This window comes from Coregonus clupeaformis, chromosome 15 (genome assembly GCF_020615455.1).
Source record: "Coregonus clupeaformis isolate EN_2021a chromosome 15, ASM2061545v1, whole genome shotgun sequence".
Classification (NCBI taxonomy): Eukaryota; Metazoa; Chordata; class Actinopteri; order Salmoniformes; family Salmonidae; genus Coregonus; species Coregonus clupeaformis.
In genome coordinates this window covers 41,807,218-41,821,375 of record NC_059206.1, presented here as the reverse complement: position 1 = coordinate 41,821,375, position 14,158 = coordinate 41,807,218, and the positions used below count along the sequence as shown (strand labels likewise).

General features: G+C 42.1%; 1 protein-coding gene across 1 annotated transcript in view; it reads right to left on the bottom strand.

The window, feature by feature from the left end:
- Nucleotides 1–823: 823 nt before the first annotated feature.
- The window catches only part of LOC121582435 (leucine-rich repeat transmembrane neuronal protein 4-like), a 125,316-nt gene continuing 111,981 nt past the window's right edge, over nucleotides 824–14,158 (bottom strand). The window contains exon 3 of the mRNA XM_041898207.1: nucleotides 824–5,151. Within this exon, the coding sequence (XP_041754141.1) occupies nucleotides 4,843–5,151 (309 nt within the window). The 3' untranslated portion in view covers nucleotides 824–4,842. The remainder of the gene's footprint in view (nucleotides 5,152–14,158) is intronic.

Here is a 14,158-nt window from a genome sequence, read left to right as displayed (position 1 = left end):
TCAAATGTAGGAACTGTTTCTACAGTTTGAACCCCTGCTGTCTCTGGCTCCACTCCCACCCCGCCCGGCCATCTAGATGTGTGAAAGTTAGTGTATAAGCTAATGATCCATCATGTATGACATTCCTGGGAGTGTGGAAACTTACATTTTGTATTACCATATAATTTTTGTATGTTCTCTATAGTTATGTACTTGAAAATGTATCAATTGACCAATTCGGCACATTTGGGCAGACTTGATACAAAATAGTCCAGTATTGCAATGCTTCACTGGATCAATCTGAAACTTTGCACACACACTTTGCACACACACTTTGCACAAACACTATGACAGAGCCTGCATTCGAACCAGGATCTCTAGTGGCACAGCTGGCACTGCATCGCTCTGTCATAGCCGGCCGCGACCAATGGGGCGGCGCGCAATTGGCCCAGCGTCGTCCAGGGTAGGGGAGGGAATGGCCGGCAGGGATGTAGCTCAGTTGATAGAGCATGGCGTTTGCAACGCCAGGGTTGTGGGTTCGATTCCCACAGGGGGTATGAAAAAAGAAATAATGTATGCATTAACTGTAAGTCGCTCTGGATAAGAGCGTCTGCTAAATGACTAAAATGTAAAATGTAAATCTAGTGGCCTAAACTGCAATATTATATTGTGGCCTTTCTCTTGCATTTAAAAAATAATTTAAAAAAAAAGAAGTGTTTTTTTGTTTGTATTATCTTTTACCAGATCTAATGTGTTATATTCTCCTACATTAATTGCACATTTCCACAAACCTCAAAGTGTTTCCTTTCAAATGGTATCAAGAATGTGCATATCCTTGCTTCAGGTCCTGAGCTACAGGCAGTTAGATTTGGGTATGTAATTTTAGGTGAAAATTGAAAAAAAGGGTCTTACCCTTAAGAGGTTATTAACCAAATACAGTACAATCGCCTTGTTCTTACCCCTTTCCTTAATTTCATTTCTATTATTTTTTTCCCTTTTCTCTGTCTTCCCCATCCCCATTCCTCCTAGCGATTTGCATTTAGCCATTCCTCTGTGCATAAACAAGGAATATGAAAGGCTTCCTTGCAACACTTCAGACCTTCATTCAGCCCCCCCCTTCAGCAAAATCTGTTCCCAGCAGGGATTTGAGCCCAAACTCGGAGGGTTGGGGTAGAGGGGGAAACAGAACCCAAAACAAACAAAGCAGAGGAAAAACAAAGCCTGTCGGCGTTGCTGGGCTAGTGCAGATGTTCCTTAAGTTCAGCTCAAACATGCATAATTTGCATGCATCCCCTGTGCTGAAAGCCACCATAGAGTATGGCATTAGAAAAATGGGCCAAAAGACTAGTTAATGCAAGACAGCAGGGTCATTTTATTCCAATGGCCTTATCAGTGCTTATCATGGATGTAAATAATGGTAAACCAATACTTATTAGCCACTCATTTAATTGTGATCACAGTGAGTCCATTTCAACTTCCAATTACATATTGGGGTGAAATCGTTTTGGCAGTTGTCGGACTGCTGTTAAGAGATTACTGCTCAAGGAAACATATTAATGAAGAAACTAAATAATGAAGACTGGTCTAGAAACCTATTAGCAGGATATACTGTAGAAAGAAGAGGAAAGCCTCTCTCTGGGGTATAACCTCGTCCAACAAAAGCATCTCTCTCTGCAATGTGCATACAGACTGCATGGAGACTGGAGGGCCCATGGGACTAGAGCAATCTACTCTGGAGAGGAAGGGCTATGGAGGGGTCAGTGAACAGCTTGCTTGGGAGAAACCAAAGTGACCAGTGTGTGTGTGTGTGTGTGGAAACACGTGCTTGTGGTTCTAGGGCATGTCAGACAGGAAAGATTCTAGCTCCATACTTTCTGTTTCTAGTTCAGTGCACACCCTCATATCAGGACGTGGTTTCCGCAATAGTCAGCATGCGGACAGAATTAGAATGTTATACAACAGGTTCACCAAAGTCACCAAAGGCAGACATGACATTCAGGCCAGGGAGGTGGCAGGGGGCAGGGGAGGTTTAAAAAGCAAGACAAGACAAGACATTGATATAACTGAGAGTGAGATGTCCCATTTGTAAAGACATTTGCACAACATTTATTACAATTTAAACTCGAACCAGCACTGTAGTCAGAAACCATTTTGAGTAAACCGACAGTTTTCATGTAATATGTGGGGCATATCTGAAAACATTTGTACATCATGATATCATTATAAGAGCATTATTTCTGTGTTTGCTTAGGGGTTGGTAAATTATTAAATGAAAATAAAGTTATCATGGCACAACAAAAACCTTTTCAAAATATCAACTTGTGTAGAAAGAACATACTATATCAAGATTATTGAAAATGACTTGTACAAAGAAAATGGGGGTGAGAATATAGTAATAATAATAATAATAACAATAATAGTAACAGCGGCCATTTGGAAGCTTGCTATGAAAAATACTCTACTACAGACCAGACACTTCAAATCATTATGTTAGGGCTTCCAAATTCCCTGTCATGTGTGGTTCTGGTAGGGGGTGTCACTCTGAGAAATGAGTAATAACCTCAGTGATAGACTATCTCTACAGGAATGGTGACATGGTGGAGGGAGGTGGGAGCAGTTAGAAAAATATTCATCATTAAAACAAGGAGGACAGAGCATATGGTGAGAATCATCACCTCCCTCCCAAAGCCATCTTCTTTACAGACTCCCTTCCTTACACTGGCTCGTGGATAAGGCTCCTCTTCTGGCCACAAGCAGTTTGTGTTTCAGAAGAAGCGAAATATGTAACTTTTTTCTCTATTTACAAGATACATAAATCCAGATGGATTTTGTCCTTTTGATTTAGTATTTTATAGAATTTCTTGACATCTTTGATCATCTCAAAAAGTGTCACTTTTGCTCCCAGGTCGAGAAACATCACAAAAGCATACACACCCCCCCTCCCTCCCCCGTCCATATCCTGGCCCTTACCTTCTCCTGTGGCAGGCCAGTGATGACCACAGACAATTATCCAGACTCCAGGGTGATGAACTTGACCAAATACAAAAATTACCATAGCATGTTGTTATTTGGACATGGGGAGTAAGGGGGGTGGGGGATGCCGGTTGAAAGCAACCACAACAAATGTTCAAGTCCATCATCAAGTCCATCAATCAATGGTAAAGGATGTCCAATAGTGGCCATGGGTGACAGAGAGAGTGTCCACATTCATCTGGTTAGAGTCCGAACACTGTCAGGCACACTAGCTGGCAAATGGCTGTGTTGTTAACAGGCAATATCCATCCCCAGTGGCAGTCCACCACAGTCAGTGAGTTCATCTGGAGGTCAAAGGAACATCAAAGTGTCAGCCAGTCCAACAAGCCCCCATGAGGCACTGGGCTCTGTGTCTGCACTGTCTCTGAGGGAGTAGAGAGGAGAGGGCAGCACAGGAGCAGTGCTTCACCAACCCACCAGCATACCAATCTACCGGTCACCTCACAAACAGTTACAGTTACAAGAAAATCAAGCGTTGTTTTGAGAAATCAAATATGTAAAATGGCTTGCTAGGCTTTTACAGGTGGTAAGAGATTCAACCTTCGAAGGACCTACAGACCTACTTGTTAACTGCTTTGCACCATTTGATCAAACTGAGCATCACAAAGCATTGGCATTTAAAAGGCCTTAATTCTTCACCTCCAGCTATTCCATTTTAAAGGATTTAATGAGATAGATATCAACCCATGAATTCCCCAGATCATAGAGAGTATAATACATGGTGGGCCAACTCCAGCCAGCTGCCAAATCTTGACAAGCCATTACACATGCTTCCTATATTTTTCCTATAGATCGGACTATAACAAATGATATTTTTGTAATGACAACTTGGCAAACTGAGTAGGCTCCGCAACCATTTACAGACACAGGCCTCGGCAGCCTGTGTAGACTATATCATGTGGTTTGGTTGTACATATCGTTATACAGGTGGCAGACGTACATTTGTAAAAAGTAAACCATCCAAAGCATGTATTTAATGTGTACCAGTTTTGATGTTTTCAGAAACAAAAAGTATAAAGAAAACAAATGCTATTATGTACATCTAAAACAACAAATCTTTGGTATGACATGAGCACATGAATAGAACTCAGCATGAGACTGTGACCTCCATGGAAACCATACAATGCTCAACATCTTTTCCCTCACCATGACATTCTCCTGTTTAGAAAATTAGCTCATTTTAATGAAATAATGATTCCCATTAGATAGCATTATGACCGCTGACTGGCAATTTTAATGGGAATAACAGCAAGCCTTTGAGCTCTGGTAAACATTATTTTGTATCATGATGTTGCTGTCTTTCTTTATATCTCCCTCATTTCATTTTCCTCCAGAAACCTTGTTTATTGCACATTCCTTTTTCACTCCTAACACAGCATGAGAGAACTGTCATTATCCATTTCTTGGTGCAGGCACCCTACAATGTTGTCGCTGTATGGGCCAGAGCTGTAACCAAAGTGATGTTAATGTTAACGTGTCATGCATGTTGCATCACGTTTCAAGTTTCCCAAGAGCCAGGAGGAGGGGAGCAGGAAGGCCACTTTGAAGTGTTTGGAGAAATAAAGAGAGATGATAGCAGAACTCCCAGGATGCATCAGCCTTCATAATGATCACATTCCGGGTGCCAGATGCCAAAGGCCTCTAGCCATGTTTTTAAATTGTTTTTTTTTTGTTTCCTCTCCTCACCTCTGCCCCCTTGTGGCTTCCCATGCCAATGTGCTAAAAAAGGCCCCAAAGAACCACCCCCCTCCATCGCCCTCTATTCAAGAGTCATGGTGGATCTGTGGCATCCCTACCCTGCCTCAAATGACAGCCTTCTCACTCCAGCTGTTAGCGTCCAAAGGTGAGCGTGGTGGTGCGCTCTGGGGGAGGGAAGGGGCCACCGGGGCCCTCGGACGGGACTCTGAGGATAGAGGGTGGTGAGCGGGGCCTGGCCCTCACCCCAATGGTGGCAGTAGAGGGCACAGTGGGCAGCGCTACAGTCTGTATGGTGGCCCTCTCGCGTGGCCCCAGCTCCTCCAGGCCCTGCGGGGGGCCCTCGTAGCCCATGTTGAGCCGCAGGGGCTGATGGGCCTGGCAGTAGTCCACGATAGGCTGCTCGTACCGGTAGTACGTTAGGGCGCCCATCTGGTGCGGGGCCTGTTTAGAGGAGGGTGGGCGGGAGGGACAGAGAGGGAGGATGATGCAGGGATTGAGAATGGCAGAGGGAGAGAGAGAGAATGTGTGAGAAATTAGGTGGGAGAGGGAGAGGAGGGGCAGAGAGAAAAAAAGACAGAAAAATACATTAGAGATGTCAATCTCAAATGCTTCTATCTTTTGTTGAGAGCTCTGAGCCCTCTAGATATCAACAAACAATTGGGAACAAATAATCATCAAAAATTATAATAATATCTACAATTCAAACAAAGACTTTTGTCAAACAGTGATTTGTTTGTCAGAAAACAATAATGTGTATCAATTCCCTAAATGAGTCGTTAATTTACATTTGAGTCATTTAGCAGGCTCTCTTATCCAGAGCGACTTACAGTTAGTGCATTCATCTTAAGATAGCTAGGTGGAACAACCACATATCACAGTCATTTATCGTTCCATGTCATTTCAGCAAGCCATGACACCCACCATCTCAGATTGTTCAGAAATCTTTTCTATAGTTAAAAACAGATAAGATGAGCATTCCTGCAAAATTATTTAGCTGACATTTAATTTGATCTCTGAGAAATTAAGCTAATTGATTGTACCCAAATTGGCCCTTTTAATTCATAGGATTTACATTATATTCAATAAATATAGTACCCAACATCTGATTTGGACCAAACCTCTTCCTACCATTGAGTAAGACATGAGGAACATCCGTTTCGGATCGAAATGTTGTCAATAAAGCGGTGAATTGGGAGCTTCAACAGTGTGCGGGCCTTCTTGTTCTTTACGAAGACATGAGGAATCCAATAAAATGGTCAAAAGCCACCCACGAACCCCCCACGCCAATCCCACCCCAACAACTGTCTGATAAGTGGTATGGAGCTGCACTTGGATTATTGCTTCTTCATCCTTTGTAATGTATTCCCTGCGAATCTGGTGATGTTTTTTTTCACTGTTCAGAGAAATTTGCAATTGAAGTCGCTTGCATTATTTACCATACATTTGTGTGAAAGTACCAGGTTTTGCCCAATAGATGCCACTGTTCCTGCTACTGCCACACCCCTTTTATTCATTTTGCTCTTGTGTTTATTAAATGGATCACAACATTTTCTTTGCAAATTTGGGTAGAAACCCCATAGCTTTTGCTCAACTTCTTTTTACCAAGTGTAGCATCTGTCTTGTTATACAGATTGAACTCCACTTGCCAGTGACTCATAATGCATACTCAAATTTCACAATGCACAACACCATGCTCATTCATATGTTCAAATAGGCATGCAACCTAGACAACCACAATGACACAAAATCTGCCACAGACACAGGATGTTTGCTACTGTTACAGTATTCTCCCCTCATACAAGTCCAATGACATAAGTCAAAATGACTATGCTCTCTCCATCGCCATGTCACTTGTGTCAGTGCCAGAAGCACTCGTCACATTTGGTGTTGTGTCAGGTCTCCCGTTCCCTCCCCAGCCAGAGCACTGTGCCAAACAAACAGATGAGCGACTTCCAGCGTTTTCCCCAACTCACTGCCTGAGTTCACTGCCTTAACAATGGCCAATTAGTGGAGGTTGAAAGGTGCCCAGACACAATAGGGAGAGGCGGCTGTGACAAAAAACAAACAACAACAACAAATAGGAGGCCAAGAAAGAAAACAGAGAGAGATAAATAATTCCAAGGGTGCTGTCTTGTCTGGGAGGATACTGCATCACTTCAGCCCTATGTTCTCTAGTTTGTTGGCTGACAGAGCAAAAACAAAACAACCTTCCACTTTGGGTAACATGGATTCAAGATTCATGGACCCAGTCAGTTGAGCAAGATCAGTCATTCAGATAGTAGAGTTGCCACAAGCAGAATAGTCCATAACTGTGGAATAACAATCAAAGTAGCCGTGAGCAAAGTTAAAGAGAACAGACAGTACAGAACATACAGTCACACTGAGCTATATTGACTTGATATGGTGTCTAACGAGCAGGGTTGGGGTCAATTCCATTTTAATTCCAGTCAATTCAGAAAGTAAACAAAATGCCAATTTCCTCATTGAAAAGCATTGAAGAGAATTGGAATTTCAGTCTACTTGCAGTGTTATGGGTTCCAATTCCTGGCTGACTGGGCTATGTCAATAAATACAGAAAACAAACAAACAAACTGTACAGACTACAGAGAAGGTATGAGAAATATATATTTGAGCAAATCTGTCCCTCCCCCTCTATCAAATGGACTCCAGTAAGCTAGACCTATACTCATTACATTATGGGCACTCAGCGGATTACTCCCCCCTCTCTCTGAGTCTCTCCTGCTCCTCAATCCTCCCCCCACACACCCCTCCCCCCTCTGCTCCCTGCCTGCCCACAGATTAATTAACGGATATTAACTCCTAACTGTTTCAGTGGATTCTGTCAAAGTGCCAGGGCATAAATCTGCCCAGTGTGCTAGGAATGTGTGTGTGTGTGTGTGTGTGTGTGTGTGTGTGTGTGTGAGAGAGAGAGAGAGAGACATTTGAAATGTCTTTATTATTTTGGAACTTGTGTGAGTGTAATATTTACTGTTCTTTATTATTTATTGTTTATCAATTTCACTTGCTTTGCCATATGTTTCCCATGCCAATAAATCCCCTTGAATTGAATTGAATTGAGAGAGAGAGAGAGAGAGAGAGAGAGAGAGAGAGAGAGAGAGAGAGAGAGAGAGAGAGAGAGAGAGAGAGAGAGAGAGAGAGAGAGAGAGAGAGAGAGAGAGAGAGAGAGAGAGAGAGAGAGAGAGAGAGAGAGAGAGAACCTGTTAACACACACCCGGTGGTCTAGCAGCATATCCACAGCAGTCTCTGGCCTCAGTGTTTTGTGATTGAATTGTCTCCTCAGAGAGGTGGAATGTAATGGAATTAGGTGCACATCTCAGACTGATACGCTTGGTGTGATGAACCAGCTAAATTGGCTTACATTGTTATTTTTGTTTGTCTCCAAAGAGGAAAAATGTCCCCATTGGTTAATATTTATGACAGTGACAGTGCCTCGGGCAAAGACAATGCAAATGGTTCCCTTGGACCGCTTGCCAAAACACTTTCTCTTTGATCCTCTCAGCTCCACCTCGTCTGTCTGTCTGGGCACTAGGATACTGTAGCAAAGGGGAGAGGAGGAGAGCGGACCCATACTCATGCATTTGCAATATGACCTTACAGTATGTATCCAGCTAGTCTCTTAGGAACCAGGATGTGGGAGGGGATCAGGGCCAATCAGAGGAGTGTATCCATCGCACATGCCTGCTACTCATTACGGATAGCAGTGAGCACAGTGACCGGAAACACACTGTCATTTGCAGCTGCTAAAAAATAATACAGTGTGGAAATACATTACCATAATTCATTTCAATGTGATATCTATATTTAATTAAATGTAATTCACTTGTCATGAAAATACTTCACGTACTTTGATTATATGGAATAAAAATAATTGTGTCCCAGAGTGCTGTTTTGGTAAGGTACTTTTCTGTTTTCATAATGTTTCTATTTTTGTGTGCATGTGTGTATCTACTGTACTGTAGTCCTAAGAATATCAAATAAAATACAATTGGTGTAGACCAACAGTGAAATGCTTACTTACGGGTCCTTTGGCAGAGTTAAAGATAAAAAATAAAAAATAAAAATATAAATAGTGACACAAGGAATAAATACACAGTGAATAATTAATAAAAATAATGTGGAAAAATAGCATGGCTATGTGTGTGGCCTATACACTGAGTATACAAAACATTAAGAACACCTTCCTAATATTGAGTTGTACCCACCCCTTTTTCCCTCAGAACTGCCTCAATTTGTCGGGGCATGGACTCTACAAGGTGTCGAAAGCGTTCCACAGTAATGCTGGCCCATGTTAACTCCAATGGTTCCCACAGTTGTGTCAAGTTGGCTGGGTGTCCTTTGGGTGGTGGACTAATCTTGAAACACACGGGAAACTGTTGAGCGTGAAAAACCCAGCAGCGTTGCAGTCCTTGACACAAACCGGTACACCTGGCACCTACTAGGCACTTAAATCTTTTATCTTTCCCATTCACCCTCTGAACGGCACACATACACAATCCATGTCTCAATTGTCTCAAGGCTTGAAATTCCTTCTTTAACATGTCTCCTCCCCTTAATCTACACTAATTGAAATGGATTTAACAAGTGACATCAATAAGGGATCATAGCTTTCACCTGGATTCACCGGGTCAGTCTGTCATTGAAAGAGCAGGTGTCCTTAATGTTTCGTACACTCAGTGTATGTGTGTCACTGTGTGGGTGTGTGAGTCTGCAAAATGAATGTTGTCCTTTCCTAGCGTGCGGGTGTAGACGGCACAGATATTGCACTGGGGGCATCCATGACATGGAGCCCACCAGACAGGTTTTCAGCCCCAGAAAAACAGACAGAAGTGTCTGAGGGGGAGTTTAGCCAAACATCATTACATTTACAAAAACAAAGCGTGACCCCAGAGGAAAGCAGCTGCAATCCATGTACGTACAGTACATTACCATGTGGCCATTTGCATCTGTGTGTATGTGTGTGTATGTGTATGTATGCGCGTGCTAGCTAAGTGGGTGAAGTGAACATTCTGGCATTCCCATTCCATTCGGTAAGCAATCATCATCTGCCTGTAAAACCAACCCAATGCTCTAACAAATGACTCATTTTCTTAATTCCCACTTTAAGCTTGTCGTAGGGACCAGATGTTGGAACAGCCTTAAGGGCAGTAATTAGCAGGAGACAGCTGGATCAGGTGCAAAATAGTATCCATTGAAAGGTGGTTCCAGGTGAATGACAAAATCCAATGAATATTTACAAAATCTACAAAGGTACTGTATTTACAACATTAACAGACTCTCAAAATACAGGTTTTAATCTAAAACCTAAGCCTCAATCAGGCCTACATTGCCAAACCAACTATAGCAGGTTGGTGTATACCAGGCTATGGACAGCATCCCCACAGATTTCACATACCAGAGCTAGAACATAACTCCAGCTCACAGGTGAAACAGGTACCTTTATACATATGGCCCCTCCCTATGGACCATACCATTAACTATGGAGCTCTTTACCCAAATATGGCATATCAAATCATGTAACAGACATCTTCATTATACCCACATTTACATATTCCGTCTAAATAAACGTCTTAAACATTTCTGGCTTATCCTCAAAGCGGGAATACTTTCAATTAATGAATTCACATTTCATAATAATAGTTCTGCAGGCCAACAGGCGGGAAAACGTGTTACTTATGGAGCCGCGCACGCTCCCATTACGCACGGACATGACAGACAAGACATGGAGCTTTGAGACAAGTAAACTTCAAACACAGGACACATTACAATATGTAAATAACCTAACTTATTTCTCATCAGTGTAGCAAGTGTTCATGTGCACCTAAACATTGCATCCACTGGGAGGATTGCAAAATGGTAAATTACTACATTTAAATATGAAACTGAAATGCATCACAATGCAACTTGACCAAACATTTCCACAACACATAATTACCCTTGCGCACAGTAAATACCCATGATACTGACAAAAGAGGAAAATAACAACAGTATATACAGACAGTACCAATCAAACGTTTGGACACACCTACTCATTCAAGGGTTTTTCTTTATTTGTACTATTTTCTACATTGTAGAATAATAGTGAAGACATCAAAACTACGAAATAACATATATGGAATCATGTAGTAACCAAAAAAGTGTTAAGCAAATCAAAATATATTTTATATTTGAGATTCTTCAAATAGCCACCCTTTGCCTTGATGACAGCCTTGCACACTCTTGGCATTCTCTCAACCAGCTTCATGAGGTAGTCACCTGGAATGCATTTCAATTAACAGGTGTGCCTTGTTAAAAGTTAATTCGTGGAATTTCTTTCCTTCTTAATGCATTTGAGCCAATCAGTTGTGTTGTGACAAGGTAGGGTTGGTATACAGAAGATAGCCCTATTTGGTAAAAGACCAAGTCCATATTATGGCAAGAACAGCTCAAATAAGCAAAGAGAAACGACAGTCAATATGGAACATTTCAAGAACTTTGAAAGCTTCTTCAAAGGCAGTGGCTATGATGAAACTGGCTCTCATGACCACCACCACAGGAAAGGAAGACCCAGAGTTACCTCTGATGCAGAGGATAAGTTCATTAGAGTTACTAGCCTCAGAAATTGCAGCCCAAATAAATGCTTCACAGAGTTCAAGTAACAGACACATCTCAACATCAACTGTTCAGAGGAGACTGCGTGAATCAGGCCTTCATGGTCAAATTGCTGCAAAGAAACCACTACTAAAGGACAACAATAATAAGAAGAGACTTGCTTGGGCCAAGAAACACGAGCAAAGGATGAGTTGGACCGCAGAGTGAAGGAAAAGCAGCCAACAAGTGCTCAGCATATGTGGAAACTCCTTCAAGACTGTTTCAAGGCAAAGGGTGGCTACTTTGAAGAATCTAAAATCTAAAATATATTTTGATTAGTTTAATAATTTTTTGGTTACTACATGATTCCATATGTGTAATTTCATCATTTTGATGTCTTCACTATTATTCTACAATGTAGAAAATAGTTAAAATAAAGACAAACCCTTGAATGAGTAGGTGTGACGGAACTTTTGACTGGTACTGTACATTTAGGAAAATGAATGACTACATACAGTATATGGGGAAACATGAACGCGCTAAACAATTAATAAGGGGAATTAATGTACGTTTGTGACGAGGGCTACTGAGTCAGCTTTATCACAAAACTCTTCACCCAGGCTTTTGGCCCTTTCTACAGAGGTCTGACACCCTCTGGCCTCTGTCATTATTGGGCAGATAGCCCTGGAGGTGGGGCAGAGTTTTACTGTATGGGTGAGTTATCCACATTACATTTACATTTTCGTCATTTAGCAGACACTCTTATCCAGAGCGACCTACAAATTGGTGCATTCACCTTATGATAGCCAGTGGGACAACCACTTTACAATTATTTGTTAAATATTTTTAATTGTTCGAGTATATTTTGAATTTTCATTTGTTTTATATATATATATATATATATATATATATATATATATATATATATATATAATTTTATAGTTTTTAAATATTTATATTACTTTTATACTATCCCAGGTATTCCTTAAAGTGGTAGGGTTTCAAGTGTCTCCGGAAGGTGGTCAGTGATTCAGCTGTCCTGGCATCGTGAGGGAGCTTGTTCCACCATTGGGGTGCCAGAGCGGCGAACAGTTTTGACTGGGCTGAGCGGGAACTGTGCTTCCGCAGAGGTAGGGGGACCAGCAGGCCAGAGGTAGAAGAACATGTGTGTATTTAAAGCTAAGTGTTTCTCTAAACAAGCTGTTACCCTCCTGCTAATTCCTTAATGCCTGCTACTCCCTTTATGTGCACTGCAGTGGTGATTACAGGTCTCTGACACCACACAAATTAACCGGCTTCACTCCACACATAAGCACACACACACACTCATTGCACCCACACACGCATTCACACACACACACACACACACACACACACACACATACAAAGCTCTGCCCCCTTCACGTGCCAACATCTGCCCACCGTTGATGCACTGTGTCCTCAGCTGTACAGATACTAGAGGAGGTTCTAAGGACAGACCACAGCAAATGGGCCGTGAAATGTCAGTCAATGCTCAACACTGGTCCTTCTGTACTCCATGCCCTAGTCTTTCACATTCAACACAGAGCATTATTACCGCTGCTATTGATTTCTCTGCTGCGTTTCTGCGGCTGTATGGAAAAATAGTACGGCTAAAATGGCTAACAACTCTAACCTCTCAGAGTTTGACAGGCTCTTTAGCTGCTACTGGCTGCTACTTGCTTCTCCACTCAGTGTGGGATCAACAGTTTCTGTCTTGACATTTCATGTACTGCTCTTTTAGTCCACAGTTCCCTGCATCGCTCAAGGATAAATCTGTGTCTGCACTGACCTGACATAGGGGTCAACGACCTTAGATACATTCATCAGGGGATCTGTCCATAAACTCTTATATGTTGTTGTTTTATATTCAATAGAAGCGCTTAGTGTGTTTACTCATTCAAATCATCACAAGTGTCCCTCATGAATAAGGATGGGGCTTATTCAGTTAACTCAATCAAAGGAGATGAGAATTAAAACAAAAAGACAACAGGGTGTCCTTGTAGGTAATTCACATGGCTTTCATTTAGTCGAAGTCAGCATGGGGCTATAACTTCTAGAGTGAGACATCTATAGTTCAATATGCTAATGCTGGGTTGACAGAAACGACATACAGTAATAATGAGTAAAAAGCTGTCCTCTACACAGTCTGACTCTGATGCAAACACTCAAACAACTGCTAGAACATCCGCTCTTAAGCAGGTGCATTTTTCTATGGCAATTTTGTGTGGCAAGATAAATAGAAAAATGGCATATAGGAAGTTACGGTGAGGTGTTATTTGTGTCAAAGGGATACCATTCGTTTCATATTTTTCTGCTATTCTTTGTGAATTTAAACTTTCCTGATTACTTGGCCTGAAATGGCCTTCTCCCTGGGTGCTCTGTCCAAGAGCACCATTGGCTGTGTGTCTGAGTGATGAGCGCAGCGCAAGATAAGGGGAGTGTGGCCAGTCTTGGCTCTACGCTAGGCTGCGTCTGTCTGACTTTAATCAGACATATTGGGAAGGAGTGTGCCTGACGCTGTACCCAGACCCAGGCTATTAAAGACCTGACTAATAAGACATGTCAGGACGACCTGGGTGACCGCCTTCCCAAGATACAGAACTTTAACTTACCTAGCTATCTCCGTCCCTGTCTCTTCCCGTCTCTCCCACTCTCTAATATACAGAACTTTAACTTACCTAGCTATCTCTGTCCCTGTCTCTTCCCGTCTCTCCCACTCTCTAATATACAGAACTTTAACTTACCTAGCTATCTCCGTCCCTGTCTCTTCCCGTCTCTCCCACTCTCTAACATACAAAACTTTAACTTACCTAGCTATCTCTGTCCCTGTCTCTTCCCG